General features: G+C 40.4%; 1 protein-coding gene across 1 annotated transcript in view; it reads left to right on the top strand.

Annotated features, from left to right (window-relative positions):
• Positions 1-15,208, top strand: part of ankrd13c (ankyrin repeat domain 13C) — a 93,429-nt gene extending 78,221 nt beyond the window's left edge. Inside the window, exons 11-13 of the mRNA XM_041208574.1 lie at positions 8,589-8,687; positions 9,793-9,893; positions 13,087-15,208. Of these exons, the coding sequence (XP_041064508.1) occupies positions 8,589-8,687; positions 9,793-9,893; positions 13,087-13,217 (331 nt within the window). The 3' untranslated portion in view covers positions 13,218-15,208. The remainder of the gene's footprint in view (positions 1-8,588; positions 8,688-9,792; positions 9,894-13,086) is intronic.
• The last annotated feature ends 884 nt before the right edge of the window (positions 15,209-16,092 follow it).

Below are 16,092 nucleotides of genomic sequence, written 5' to 3'. Positions count from 1 at the left end.
TAACACTATGTCTGTCTCAATTAATGTTGGGAAAGTTGAAATCACCTAATATAATTACCCTATTGTTATTGTTTTCACACACCTCTGTAAATTGTGCACATATTTGCTCAATCTCCCGCTGACTATCTGGGGGTCTCTAATAAACGCCTAACAATGTGGCTGCTCCTATTTTTTCCTAAACTCTGCCTACAAAGCTTCATTCAATGTCCCCTCCAAGATATCATCTCTCCTTACTGCAGTAACCGACTCCTTAATTAATAATGCAATGCCTCCTCCTCTTTTCCCCCCTCCCCGTCTCACCTGAATATTCTATATCCCGGAAAGTTGAGCTGCCAAACCTGCCCCTCCCTCAACCACGTCTTAGTGATGGCTACTATATCACAATTCCACATGTCAGTTCTCACCCCTGTTTTACCTATAATACTCCTGGCATTAAAGTAGAGGCCATCCAGCCTTGCCTTACTCCCCTGAAACTTAATGCAGCCGTACTCCCTCTGACTTGATTGTTTTACTGTATTATGATGTATCCCTATTCTGCTAACATTCTGTGTCCACTCCCCCTGCCAAATTAGTTTAAACTCCTCCCAACAGCACTAGCAAACCTGCCCGCAAGGATGTTAGTCCTGCTCTGGTTCAGATGTAGACTCGCTTGTACAGGTCCCACCTTCCCCAAAAACAGTCCCAGTAATCCATGATGAATCTGAAACCCTCCTTCCTGCACCAACTCTTAAGCCATGTATTCGTCTGCGCAATTCTTCTATTTCTGAGCTCACTAGCATGTAGCACTGGGAGTAATCCAGAGATTACAATCTGAAAGATCTTGCCTTTTAGTCTACTGCCTAACTCCCTGAATTCTTGATGCAAGACCTTATCCCTCTTTCTACCTATGTCATTGGTACCAACATGTACCATGACCTCTGCCTTATCACCCTCTCTCTTCAGGATGCCCTGCAGCTGTTCAGTGACATCCCGGACCCTGACACCAGGGAGGCAACACACCATCCTGGAGTCGCTGATGGCCACAGTAGCGCCTACCTGTTCCCCTGGCCAAAGAATCTTCTATTCCTATTGCTCTTCCTCTCTTCCTTCCCTCCCGTACAGACAGGCTGCTTGTGGTGCCAGAAGCTTGGCTCTGTCTGCACTCCCTGGAGGAACCAGTGCCCTCATCAGCCTCCAAAATGGAATACCGATATGCGAGCAGGACCCCAGGGGATTCCTAAACTACCTGCTTGTTTCTCTTGGACTGCCTGGTGGTCACCCATTCCCTTCCTTTCCTCAAGTCCCTTCAGCTGCAGTGTGACCATCTCTCTAAACGTGCTATTCATGATGCTCTCAGACTCGTGGATGCTCCACAGTGTCCACAGCCGCTGTTCCAGCCCTGAAACCTGAGCTTCCAGGAGCTACAGCTGGACTCACTTCCTGCACACATGCTGGTTCCCGGCTTCCCACATGGAGCACGAGGAGCACACCACGGCTTTGAGCTCTCCTGCCATGACTTATCCCATTAAATTAAACCTTTTAAACCAATTACTTGCAGGCCCTTCTTTCCTGATCCGCGTTACAACAGAATATACAAACTATAAATCACAGAAAGACCTTAAACTATGAGCGATGAAAGTAGTAAATACTTAGCTGACCTTACCCACTACTTACCAGTCATTCCTTTCCCTTGTAGCCTCTACTGCTGCAGCAGGGCAAGACCACTCTCCTGAAGATTTAAGAAGTTGGATAGCAAAGAAAAAATGCTAAGAGCACCTCTTCCCCAATTCCCATTGTGCACCAAATTGCCAATACCCACGCTTACTCAAGATGAGATCTCTTCCCTGCTCGTGTGCAAGCACACTGTAGTGTGTTTCTAAATAGTCCCTTTATTAAATAGAGCTGAGGTGAGCTGAGATTACTCTCACTAGTTAAGCTTCAAATGGTAATCAACACCTATTCGGGCCCTAATCAGGCTTCAGGCGATTGTCAGAGTCAACATGGAATTATGAAAGGGAAATCATGTTTGACAAACGTCCTGGAGTTCTTTGAGGATGTAACTAGCAGAATAGATGAGGGAGAACCATTTGGATTTTCAAACAGCTTTTGATAAAGTCCCACATCAGAGGTTATTGTGGAAAATTAAAGCACATGGGGTTTGGGATATTATGGATTGAGAATTGGTTAGCAGGCAGAAAGCAGTAGGAATAAATGCATCTTTTTCAGAGTGGCAGGCAGTGACTAGTGGGATACCACAGGGATCAGTGCTTGGGCCCCAGCTATTCAATGATTTGGATGAGGGAACAAAATGTAATATTTCTAAGTTTGCTGGCGACATGAAACTTGGTGGGAATGTGAGCATTGAGGAAGGTGTTAAGAGGCTTCAAGGTGATTTAGACAAGTTGAGTGAGTGGGCAAATACATGGCAAATGCAGTATAACGTGCATAAGTGTGAAGTTATCCACTTTGGTAGAAAAAACAGAATGGCAGAGTATTATTTAAATGGTGATAAATTGGGAAATGTTGATGTACAAAGGGACCTGGGTGTCCTTGTACACCAATCACTGAAAGCAAGCAGGTGCAGCAAGCAGTTAGGAAGGCAGATGATATTTTGGCCTTCATTGTGAAAGGACTTGAGAACAGGAGCAAGGATGTCTTACAGGACAGCTGTACAGGGCCTTGGTGAGACCACACGTGGAGTATTATTGCAGTTTTGTTCTTCTTAACTAAGAAGGGATATACTTGCCATAGAGGGAATGCAGCAAAGGTTCACCAGACTGATTCCTGGGATGGCAGGATTGTATGAGGAGAGATTTGGCCGACTAGGCCTGTTTTTACTAGAGTTTAGAAGAATGAGAGAAGATCTCATTGAAACACATAAAATTCTGACACGGATGGACAGACTGCATGCAGGGATGATATTTCCTCTGGCTGGCAGGGGGTGGGGGGTGGTCTAAAACAAGGTGTCACAATCTCCGGATACAGGGTAGACTGAGATGAGGAGAAATTTCTTCTCTTAGAGGGTGGTGAACCTGTGGAATTCTCTACTACATAAGTCTGTGGAGGCCAAGTCACTCAATATATTTAAGAAGAATATAGATTTCTGGACTCTAAAGGTGTCAAAGGTTATGGGGAGAGTGTGGGAGTACAGCGTTGAGATAGAGGATCAGCTCTGATCATATTGAATGATGGAGCAGGCTCGAAGGGCTGAATGACCTGCACCTGCTCCTATTTGCTATTTTTACATGCTTCTACTCCCACCAGTTTTTTCTGACACTTGCTATTCCTAGTTTCCATCCTTCCTGATTCTATTTCATGATTTTCTGAGCCAAGATGATTTCTCACTAATATACTTGTATCATCCTTTACTATCAGGGCCACCTTTCTCCTTTGCCATTCTATCTATCTTTCTGAAACATCGTGTACTCTGGAATATTTATTTCCCAACTTTGATCATCTTGTAATCATGTTTTTAATGGCAATTAGATCTAAATCATTTACCTCTGTGCCACTAGTTCATCTGTCTTATTGCAGATGCTTCAGTCAGATAAAGAACCTTTAATTTCTATTTTCTTCAATTACCTTGTTTGCTGATACAATTGGCCAGCCATACCCAGTGAGATTCAAGCAGAGCCCATCCCAGCAGAATAGCTCACTCTTCGCTGAGTATTGATGCCAATGCCCCATGAATCGAAACCCCTTCATCCCACACCTTTCTTTGAACCATGTGTTTAATTCTCTAATCTGCTTGACCCCACATCAATTGGCATGTGTCTCAGGTAACAATGTGTGAAGATATTCTCTGTTTTAATTTGGACTCTAACTCAACAATGTCTCTCAGTAGAACATCGTTCCTGGTGCTGCCTATGTCGTTGGTTCCCATGTGTACCACGACAACTGGATCCTCCCCCTCCCACTCCAAGTTCCTTTCTAGCCATGAGGAGACATTGTTAACCCTGGTACTGGGCAGGCAACTCAACCTTCTAAGATCCCTGTCCCAGCTGCAAAGAACAGTATTATCCCCCTGACTATACTGTCTCCTATCACTACCAAATGCTTCTTTGCTTCCCCCACTTGAATGGCATCCTTCAGCATGGTACCATGGCCAGTCCACTCATCCACCTTGCAGTCCTTCTCCTCATCCACACAGATAGCAAGCACTTCTTATCTGTTGGACACTGTCCGAGGCTGAGGTTCCTCCGTCACTGTGTGCTGATTCCCCATCCTGTCTGACTCACAGTTACACCCCCACTGTCCCTGACCATTCACCAACTGTAAAATTCTGCCTAACATAAGGGTGTGATTGCCTCTTGGAACAGTGTTTACAGGCAACCCCCACCCCCACCCCACATGCCCCGCAATATCCACAACTCTGACTCCAGCTCCGCAACTCTGAGCCAAAGTTCTGCAAGCTGTAGACACTTACTGCAGATATGGTTGTCTGGGATTGCGGTGCATTCCACAGATTCCCACATGCTGTAGCCATGGCACACCATCATTCCTGCCATTTCTGTCCAACCTTATGTATTTAATTAGTCAATTAGTTAATAATTACACAACTAAAATAATAGAAAGTTGCATCCTCCCATCTCGGAGTCAAAGGAAGAAAACTCACCAAAGGAGCACATCTTTGACCCTCTGCACTGAATTCCCACATGAACCCAGATTCCCAACTACACACACTGTCTACCTCGCACTCTGGTGTCGTCTCCTCTCTGTGCATCCCTTTACTCTGTACTTTAATTTCCCTTACTGTACATAGTCTGTTTGTTGCACAGTGCACTGCCTTTAAGATTGTCACACAGCTACACATATGTACATATCTTAATGGGAACACTGGTTGTGTGCAGTCTTTTTGTTGCCTACACAGTACATTCTGCATGCCACAGAACTCGAGGGAACATTGTTGCCAGCCATCTGCTGTCACCTCCATCCTGCCCTCCCAACAAGTGCAAATACCTCATGGGCTTCTTTGTCAGTAAGGTTGAGGCCATTCACTCAGTTGCCTCTGTTATACCACCAACCCTAACCTTGAATCCATGTCCTTCCCTAATATTTCTCCCCTTTACCCTTGAGCTCGCTGTAAGCTCATCTTGTCTATGAGACATACCTGCTGTTTTCTTGACCAGATTCCAGTAAACTGCTGACCACCGAACTTCCCTTTCCTGTCCAGATGCTAGCTGAAATTGTAAACGGTTTCTTTTCCTTGCGTACTGTCCCCTCCCTTTCAAAACGGCTGCCATAAACCCACTTCTCAAAACAACCCACACTTGGCTTCTCTGCCCTTCCAAAATGCTGTCCCATAAGCTTCTGCCTTTCCGCTCCAAAGTCCTTCAATATGTAGTTGCCAATTTTCTTGCAAATCCATGTTTGAATTTCTTCAGCCAGGTTTTTGCTCCCGTCATAGCACTGAAATGGCCCCAGTCAAAGTCACAGATGACGTCCTTTTTGACTGTGCTGTATTATCACTCCTTGCTTTTCATCACCTCTCTGCATCCCTTTGGTATCATCAACCACACCACCATCCTCCAATGGCTGTCCTCCATTGTCCAGGTGGGACAACACTCACTTTGGTTCAGTCTTGCCTATCCAAACATAATTCACAATGGATTCTCTTCCCATCCCTGCACAGTTACTCCTGAAGTCCACCAATGAAGTATGCTTAGCCCCTCTTCCGAATCTATATGTGGCCTCCTTGGCAGCAACAACTGAAGACATGGGGGCCAGGGTCCACATAGGAGGTACAAGATGAAAAAAAAAATCAAGGTCCATCTAGTTCACTTTCTGCCGTCCTGGTAATCACATGATATGGCAACAGTGGAATTACTGACTAATCATGGCACTCAATCTCTACCAACTAATCGACAACAACCCAGTCATCAGCTGAGGCAAACCTTAAATGGTGGAAAACTTCAGGAACCAAAGATCCAGATCCAGTTCTCCCAAAGCTTCTGAAGAAATCGTATTCAAATTGAAATATCAATTCTGTTTCTCTCTCCTCAGATGCTGCCAGACCTGTGGAGTATTTCCAGCACGTTCTGATTTATTAAACATAATTTGGTCATGTCTTAAATTCCTCATATACTGTGTCCCGAAGTTTATTTTATGAAAGAAATCTAACTTGCATTTGTTTGAATCAGCACCATCTACTTCTGCTTTAGTGCGAGAGTGTAAACTTATGAAACAGGCTCCCTTGTGATCATGACATTTTTGCAGATTAGGTTTGCACTTCTGTTCAAAATGCAGGCTTGTGTCCTTCAGTTCTACATTTCTAAACTAGGTGAATCTGCTGCTTATGCTCAACATTAATTCATTCCATTAGAATCCTAAAAACACAATCATGTCACCTCATCTCTTTTCCATTGAGAACATGCCCAATTTGAGTAATTGCTTGATATAATTCAATCTGCTCATCTCCTCTGGCATTCTGATTGCCTTCTTCTGTATCCTCTCAAAAGCTGCAACTTTTTTTGGACTGTGGTGACTGGAACTGTACGCTAAGTGTGATCATATGTATGCTATTGACATTCAATTTTAACTGACCACTAGCTCACTCAACCCTTCCACTGCCTTATGTACAACATTCAGCCCACTGAGAGGCAATTTCCTGCAATTGAGCATTGAGAAGACCCAGGCTGTTGTATTTAGTCAAGTCACAGATTCCATTTCTTTGCTATTGATTTTGTCCCCTTCACCAGTTATGTCAGCTTGAATTGAAATGCAATCTCGGCACCCTCTTTGAAGTAAGCCAAACACCATCCTCGCACGGACAGATAATGTCATTTCATCATTGTCGTTAAATCAAAATCTTGGAATTTCCTATGTTGCACCATCGTGGAAGACCCATCAATGCAAGTACTGTTGTGATTTAAGGGAAAGTATTACCACCTTCTCGGGGCAGCTATAGATAGGGAAAAAAAAAGGGAATTGGCTAAATACATGAAGGAGAAAAAATTGCAGGGAAAAAGCAGGGGAATGGGATTAACTGGATTAATCTTCAAAAGAGTCGGTGTAGACTCGATGGGCCGAATCCTGTGCTGCACGATTTTATAATCGTGAATTGACTTTCTGACCACATCCTCTCCCAACATAGACCAATCACTCACATATTTACCCTGCCTTATCACATACGCTGCCAAAAACCCTTGCCCATACTGCAGGAACCTCCAGACTTGATCCAATGCCCTCCTGCTGATATCCTATCCTCTCCCTTCCATAAACCTGCAACTCCTCCAAAACTTTGATGCCAGTATACTATTCTACGTTAGCCCTGTATTTGCTGATCTTCTTTAGCTCCAGGTCCCCAATCCTTCCAATTTAAAATTCTCATCCTTTTATGGCCTTGCATTTCCCCATCTCTGAAACCCTTATGCTTCTATACTTTTTTTATTTCTTCCCCCATACGCCCCCACAATTTTTTTTGCCACTTCTGAAGATGCTAGGGGCACAGTTCTACATATGTTGTCAGCTCTTCGGTATCTCATTCAGTCTCCTCCTTTTGTGATCCCAGACTATGGACTTGAGCTTTACGGTAAATCTTGGTGCTACCTTCATCAGGCATCCACTCTAATCTATCTAATCTTTTTAGCCACTTTCCTATCTTATGAACACTGGTACCCCAAATATTGCCTTGATGGAGAGCTAACTCAGCACTAAATAAGTATTGAACCAGGGATAGTCTAGTGCCCTGTGATTTAGTACTATACCAGCAGGTACATTTACCCAATAGGAGATCAGCAGAGTGGTGGCTGTTTTTTGCTTTAAAATAATATTGATTCCAGCCATGCATTAGCTCGAATAAATTGCCTTGCTCAAACTAATTGTCCTGTCTCAAAGAAGAGAACTTTACATATGCATGGGTATACCATCCCAGATCCACCAGAAGACAGTTTTAATAGAACAATCAGATTCCAATTTTACAGTGCTCAGAGAGCTGCCTATCATAAAATAATGAATTGAATTTTTGAGGCAAAATTCCCCTTCTTGAAACTGAGTTTGGCCGCAAGTGTACTCACTTGTGGCATTTAAATCCACTCGAAGCTTTATAAAGTGTCAACAAAATCCAAAGGATCCAGAACTTTTAAACTTGATTTGATAGTATGCTGGGATTATACTTCCTTGTCATAGCTAAGTGACATGAGACTATCTGCTTCATGAGATCTCGCCAGAGTCTGGTCTGGCCCTTGCTCTAGAGTTGCACTGTAACTTTAAAATTACTGCTTCATGAAAAATGCTTTGCAGTAATGTTAAAGTGGCAATACAAATGCATCCTAATTCTCTAATGCCTTTTTTTGAGGCAATATCTGTTAGTTTCTAAAGCAACTGGAAGGGAGGTAATTAACTGTTTTCAGATTAATAATCAGTGTTGTGGGATTGGAAAAATATTTGTGATTTATGTTGGCTATTGCTTAGTGAACAAGCCACCACACTTGGCTCCTAGCTGTTGATATTAAATTTCATATATAATGGGAGAGAAGCCTTGATTTCTTGTGGTTATCTTGGTTATTATACAAGCTAACCATTCGTATAACAAATCTTAGATTTTCTCTTCTACACTGCTATTATCTTATCAATAACTGTTCACTAATATAACTTTAATTTGCGTCTAGGGCTCCTCATCTAGGAAGAGAACTGGTCTGCAAAGAGAGCAAAAAAACATTCAAAGCCACAATAGCCATGAGCCAGGAGTTTCCTCTGGGCATTGACTCGTAAGTAGTCATGTGTGGATGTATTCATCATCATTTCCTTGCAGATATGATGCTTATGCAGAGCACAACAAATCCTTGAGTATTCGAGAACTTAAACTTTTGTACAGAAAACTTAACAGTGAAAGCAGTGAAAGTCCGATTAGTATTTTACATAAACACAACTGATTTAACAAGTTTTTGTTTTGCTTGCTAACTTTCCCCATGATTTCAAACTGATATTTGGTTGGAACATTATCTTTAGATTACACACTCAGTAAGCTGATTTTCCTTTCACTGGACATTAATGTAAAATATCTAACATTCCCTTCCCCAATCAGGAGATATTTTTGAAACAAAAAACTTCAAAAATTCAATCATTGCCAGAGTGTCACTTGTAATGGTTTCTCTTCCTGCTCCCACATTGTATTAACTCTCTCCAAATGTCATTCAACTATCATACCTTTGTTCCCTGATCTGCATTGGCTCCCCGCCAAGCAAAATTTTGAGTTTAAAATTGTCGTCCTTGCTTTCAAATCCGTCCATGGTTTCTCCTCCTCTTTCACTCACCTCACTACAGCACCCCCCACTCCCATCGCTGCTAATTTTCTTCAGCCCCACAAGATATCTGTGCTCACCTAATTCTGACCTCTTGAGCATCCCCAATTTAATCGCTCCTCCATTGGTGTTCACACCTTCAGTTGATTAGGCCCTAAGTTGAAATTCCCTTCCGACACCTCTTGGCCTCTGACCCTCACTTTCCTCTTTTAAGAAGCTCCCTAAAACGTGCTACTTTGACCATGTTTTTGGTTATCTGAACTAATATCTCTTTGTGGCTCGGTGTCATATTTTGTTTTATTATGGTCCTTGGGGTGTTTTATTACGTTAATGGATGCTATATAAATATACGTTGTATTGGACAAGAATGAAACATTTAACCAGTGTATATGTAAATGAGTGGGTTCTCATCCTTTTTTAAATTGCAGGTGTCACCACAATAATATAAAAAATTTGTGTAACAGTCAAAGATCAATTAGAATGTATTTGGTATATGTTTTTCCTAATTTTGTTGTGGTAACCTTATTCTGGTTCCATAATTTTTCTTTTCCTATTGATTTCTTACTGATAGGTTACTGAATGTTTTAGAGGTCATAGCACCCTTCAAGCACTTTAATAAACTCAGAGAATTTGTTCAGATGAAGCTTCCACCAGGATTTCCTGTTAAATTAGGTAAGTAGTAAGATAATGGTAAAGTGATATGTTGGGCCATGAGCTTAAATTGTAGTGGAATAGAATTCTGCTGATGACCCACAGCGACATATGAATACCCAGCTTTGAGATGCCAGATCTGTTTAGCACTGTCGTAGTGCCACACAACAGTGTGAAGACAGGAATGTGTCCACAAAGACTGCATAGTAGAAAGACTCTCTCATAATGTCACAGTTTTTGAGATTTTATGTTAGATGTTAGCCCTGAAATTTCTTGACTTTCTGCCACTGAGATGCTGCAAACTCATCAAAAGTATAGTGGAAACCCTGCTTACATAGGGCAGAAAATGTGAGGAAATTCAAGACCATATTCTCTGATTATATTTCACCAATCACTCATAAGCACCCTTCTCCATATTGTAAAATAACTAAAATTATAGCATTGCTCAGGAATTTTAGCAGAGAACTCTTATTCTGTACACTAGCCATTGAAATATAACGTGTGTAAGGTGAACTGAATAGACCATATGTTGATCAAGTGAGATGCAGTGAGGTGAGATGAGGCTCTAGGAGGATAAAATTTAGCATAGAGCTGTTGGGCTAACTGGCCTGTTTCTATGCTATAAAATTCTATGTAACTATGTATCAACTCAGCAGTACTTATTCAAAGCTTGAAGTGGATAGCTAGCTTGTTTATGTACAAAAGTTTGACACAGTGAGAAGCCACATTCTGTTATACGCCTGGAGTTATGAAAGTGATAAAGATGCAACTTTTTCTCTTTTATATGTGAACTTGATGGTAGAAGATTAAAAACAAAAATAAAAATAACTGGAAAAACTCAGCAGGTCTGGCAGCATCTGCGGAGAGGAACACAGTTAACGTTTCGAGTCCGTATGACTCTTCAACAGAACTAAGTAAAAATAGAAGAGAGGTGAAATATAAGCTGGTTTGGGGGGGGAGGGGGACAAGTAGAGCTGGATAGAGGGCCAGTGATAGGTGGAGATAGCCAAAGGATGTCATAGACAAAAAGACAAAGGTGTTGAAGGTGGTGGTATTATCTAAGGAATATGCTAATTAAGAGTAGAAAGCAGGACAAGCAAGATACAGGTGGTCCTGGTGGGGGTGGGGAGAAGGAATCGAAATAGGCTAAAAGGTAGAGATAAAACAATGGATGGAAATACATTTAAAAATAATGGAAATAGGTGGGAAAAGAAAAATCTATATAAATTATTTGGAAAAAAAGGGGGCTATCAAAAAGGGGATGGGGATGGAGGAGAGAGTTCATGATCTAAAATTGTTGAATTCAGTATTCAGTCCGGAAGGCTGTAAAATGCCTAGTTGGAAGATGAGGTGCTGCTCCTCCAGTTTTCGTTGAGCTTCACTAGAGCAATGCAGCAGGCCAAGGACAGACATGTGGGCATGAGAGCAGGGTGGAATGTTGAAATGGCAAGCGACAGGGAAGTCTGGGTAATGCTTGTGGACAGACCGAAGGTGTTCTGCAAAGTGGTCACCCAGTCTATGTTTGGTCACTCCCCTGGTCCACTCCTCCATCACCCTCTACACCTCAACCCCCTCCCACGGCACCTTCCCATGCAACTGCAGAAGGTGCAATACCTGCCCCTTTACTTGCCCTCTCCTCACTGTCCAAGGGCCCAAACACTCCTTTCAAGTGAAGCAGCATTTCACTTGCATTTCCCTCAATTTAGTCTACTGCATTCACTGCTCCCAATATGGTTTCCTCTACATTGGAGAGACCAAACGCAGACTGGGTGACCGCTTTGCGGAACACCTTCGGTCTGTCCGCAAGCATGACCCAGACCTTCCTGTCGCTTGCCATTTCAACACTCCACCCTGCTCTCATGCCCACATGTCTGTCCTTGGCCTGCCTGCATTGTTCCAGTGAAGCTCAACACAAACTGGAGGAACAGCACCTCATCTTCTGACTAGGCACTTTACAGCCTTCCTGACGGAATATTGAGTTCAACAATTTTAGATCATGAACTCTCTCCTCCATCCCCACCCTCTTTCCGATCCCCCTTTTTTCCAATAATTTATATAGATTTTTCTTTTCCCACCTATTTCCATTATTTTTAAATGTATTTCCATCCATTGTTTTATCTCTGCTTTTTAGCCTATTTCGATCCCTTCCCCCCACCCCACCCCCACTAGGGCTACCTTTATTATCACATTCCTTAGATAATATCACCAGCTTCAACACTTCTTTGTCCTTTTGTCTATGACAACTTTTGGTTATTTCCACCTATCACTGGCCCTCTATCTAGCTCTACCTGTCCCACCCCCCTCTTAAACCAGCTTATATTTCGCCTCTTTTCTATTTTTCCTTAGTTCTGTTGAAGAGTCATAAGGACTCGAAGTTAACTGTGTTCCTCTCTGCAGATGCTGTCAGACCTGCTGAGTTTTTCCAGGTATTTTTGTTTTTGTTTTGGATTTCCAGCATCCTCAGTTTTTTGCTTTTATCGCTACTTAAGAATTGGTTAAATAGATGGGTGAAGGATAAGTGAATACAGTTATAAAGGAACATAATGGGCACATAGGATCAGGATTACTGGTCGTTCATCGTCTGTATATCCCAGGAATAATGAAAATTAAGGATGTTCTGATTGTATGGTGCTAATGTGGATTCATGTGTCTTCAGTCAGCCACTCCCTAATCTCATTCCTACTGTTAAAATATGTAGACATCTAAGATTATACTGGACAATGGCATTTGGTACTACAGAACTTGAGTATTGCTGAAAGAGACTTTATTTTTGTCGAAGCTTTTCATTTTGCACTCAGGACAATTCGCAAGAACATGTCAATATCTGGGGAAAGAACAAATGTATACTGTATGAGAAGAGTGTGCTGGTTGGTTGACAAGTGGAGTCTGGTAGAGGTGTTGCCACGGAGAATGCCCCAGTTGATGGTGACTGACAGTTAACTGCCAAGCATTGTTTGAAATTTAAACCAGGCAGCTTGATTCTGGTCACTATATTCCCTAGGGAATGAACCAACGAATGGCTGTCACAGAATTGATTTGTATACAAAATAGTTGTATGAAAATAATTTGGTTGCCTTTTAAAACATTTAAAACTTGTCAAACATTTTGCTAGAAATTAGAAACTTAAAATAATCTATCTGGAGCATTTTACTGCAATTAACTCCTTAATCATGTATGATCAACCTGCACTAATCTGCTTGTGCCTCCTATTTAGATATACCTGTGTTTCCAACCATCACTGCCACTGTGACATTTCAGGAATTCCGATATGACGGGTTTAACGACTCTATCTTCAATATTCCAAATGACTATAGCGAAGACCCGAGCAGGTTCCCTGAACTTTGATTTGGCTGCCTGGTTATTATGGGACTAAGAAGAGAATGTTAGGTGCTGTGTGTTCTTTTTTTCTCCATCTAAGAGTTTGACTTGGTTCTTCCTTTGATGATATGAAGATATCATTTGGAGAAACTCTGGAACATTCCTAAATGGAAGAATGGAAAGTCTTACAGAAATAGACTATACAGCTTTTTTCTTTGATTTGGAAAAATCCCTTTATTAAATTCCTGACCATCAATTCAAGATGTTCTATTTGCAAAATAATCCATTTAAGTAAGAACTTCAACTTTTTCATGAAAATGTACATACATATATCAATGATTAAATAATTTGGTTGCTAGAAAATTAGAAGGAAGGCATTTTGCTGTAATTCACCTTCAAGTAATTGGCTAAATGAAAAGAAAATATTAGTGTGCAATCCAATTCATTACTAAAAAGCCAAATTGCCTGTTATTTTTTTCTAGAATTGGTATGCTGTTACTATTTTGATATTTATTTGTACCTCCTATTTTTGGGTACTCATTCACAGTGTCTTAATATTTTTAAAACACTATTTTATTAGTGCTACATTTAGTTTTACAAGTGTTGGGAAAAGGAGAAGCTAGGTTCTGAAAGAGTAACCTACAAAGTGCAGGATGCAACATTTAATTTTGCTGATTGTACGATGGTTATTCAGAAAGGTAAAGGTTAATGTTCTGCAATTTCAAGTTAAGTTAAATCTTATGTTTTAATTAGCATTACATGATTCTAAAAGGGAAATGTAGTTTTTTTGAACGTAATTGAAAAATTACTGTATAAACATGATTGTGCATACACAATTATCAGCAAGGTTTCAAAGTGGTGATACTCATATGGGATATTAGAAATATTCCATTGCTTCAACTGGAATTGCATGGAACTTCCAGTAAGACCTTGAGGTCTGTTTGGCTGTAGTGTAGTACTGCATTGTTTAGCCATGCCTGATGATGATTTACCCTCCTATGTGGTGAGAAGACAAGTGACCAAAAGTGGCCAGTCAGTTCCCGTTGAATACGATGATGATTCCTAACCTTCTCCATGTGGGAAAGACCTGTTCTTTTGTCAAATAAACAGCTCAGCTGCAGCTGATGCAAACAATGTCACACTCAAAATTCACAATCTACACAGTTTTAAAGTATTTTTTTGTACAAAAAAGTTTTAAGAAAACTAATATAATATTCCCAAAAGTTTTTGGAATATGTTCATAAAGCACTAGCTTTTTGGTGAACAAAATTGTTCCAATTTAAAGAATGCACTGTATATAACCACAAATAAGTTTTCTTTTTCTTTTGAAAAAAACCCTACTCCTTTTTAACTTTAATGCTTGTATAACCATGTTTAAAGTCAAAGTAGGACTATCCAAGTGAGAACTGTCTGAAGGCTACCTCACTCCTGGAACAGAGTAATGTAACTCTCATATAGCCCGAGTTACATGACATTTCTTGTAATTGATTAACTCGTCCTGCTCATGACTGCTGACCTTAAGGTTTGCAAATTCTTTCAAATCTTAGACCCTACCAGTTAAGTGCGAAGAGTTTTAATCTCTAAAGATTATATAAAATTAACATTTCAGATTATTGGAATCTTTCCTCTGAACTAATGAAAATGGAAGCATGAAGCGATGAATAGGGATGTCATGATATGGAAGTGTTAAATTGGATAATTAGAGTTTTAAAAAGAAAATGTATCTTGTAAATGTATCAATATCTTGTGGTATTGGTATGATGAAAAATTAGCGTTAAATTGTTTACCAAATGTGCTTTGTATAAATAAATATAGTTCAAAACCCAGCGCATTTGTGCTTGCTTTCTTTACATTGTTTTTAGGAATTTTATAAAGACTGAGAAATTAGCATAAAATTAGTAACCATTGTTACTATTAAAGACTTCAAATTATTCAGTTGTTTCATTTTGATTGTGATTTTCACTTAAGTCAAATTGTATTTTCCTATTTGTATCTACCATTAAAAAATAATATAATTAGATTTGCTTGTGGCTATGTTTTACTTGTTGGAGTGGTTTGACCTTGTTTGTATACATAATTGGTCATCCCACTGATATATTGGTCTCAGCCTTATTACTGTGGAGAGTCAGAGTAGATGACATCTCCTCTAGTGAATCTGACAGTATAAAAGCACCACTTGACTAATCACATGCACCAAATTTTAAACACCTCAAAGTCTCAGTTTATACTCCTTAAAATGGATCATCCACTTGTTTTATCAGGCTTAGATGCAATATGTGACATGGAGCATAAAGAAAATAACTTGAAAATAAACAAGTAAATAATTGCACTAAAAGCACATACATATGAATTAGGAGCAGGAGTAGGCTATTTAGCCCCTTGAGTCTGTTCTTTCATTCAATAAGACATGGCTGATCTGATTGTGGCCTCAGCTCCACATTCTGTCTACCATGATGACCTTTGACTCCATTATTCGTCAATAAGAACAGAAAGAGAAGTCTTTTGCCTAGACTTGTGATAACTTGTTTTATTTAAAATTCTGCAGTTACAAAATGTATATTTGACTCTGATTTCCCTGTTTCAAGTTCCTATTAGCTAAATTTTTTGGGGGGTAGTGGAACCAGGGGATGAAAAGGTATATTGGAGATAATGAATGATTAAAAGCATGGGAATGTCACTTGCACATACTTTTAAATTGGGACTTGATGAGGACCAATGACCAAGTAAAATTGTGTTGTTGCAATATTTTGCTGGCTTTAGTTACTACCATGGCTATGATGAGATCCAATAGATTGTCCTAATTTTTTTTTTCGTTTTTGATCTTGCAATCCATTGTAATATTATGATGGCCATAGCATTTGATTCCAAGTTATTCCTGGCATTAACTTACTTGCATATACCA

The sequence above is a fragment of the Carcharodon carcharias genome, chromosome 16, assembly GCF_017639515.1.
Source record: "Carcharodon carcharias isolate sCarCar2 chromosome 16, sCarCar2.pri, whole genome shotgun sequence".
Classification (NCBI taxonomy): domain Eukaryota; kingdom Metazoa; phylum Chordata; class Chondrichthyes; order Lamniformes; family Lamnidae; genus Carcharodon; species Carcharodon carcharias.
This window is presented reverse-complemented; position numbering and strand designations above follow the sequence as displayed.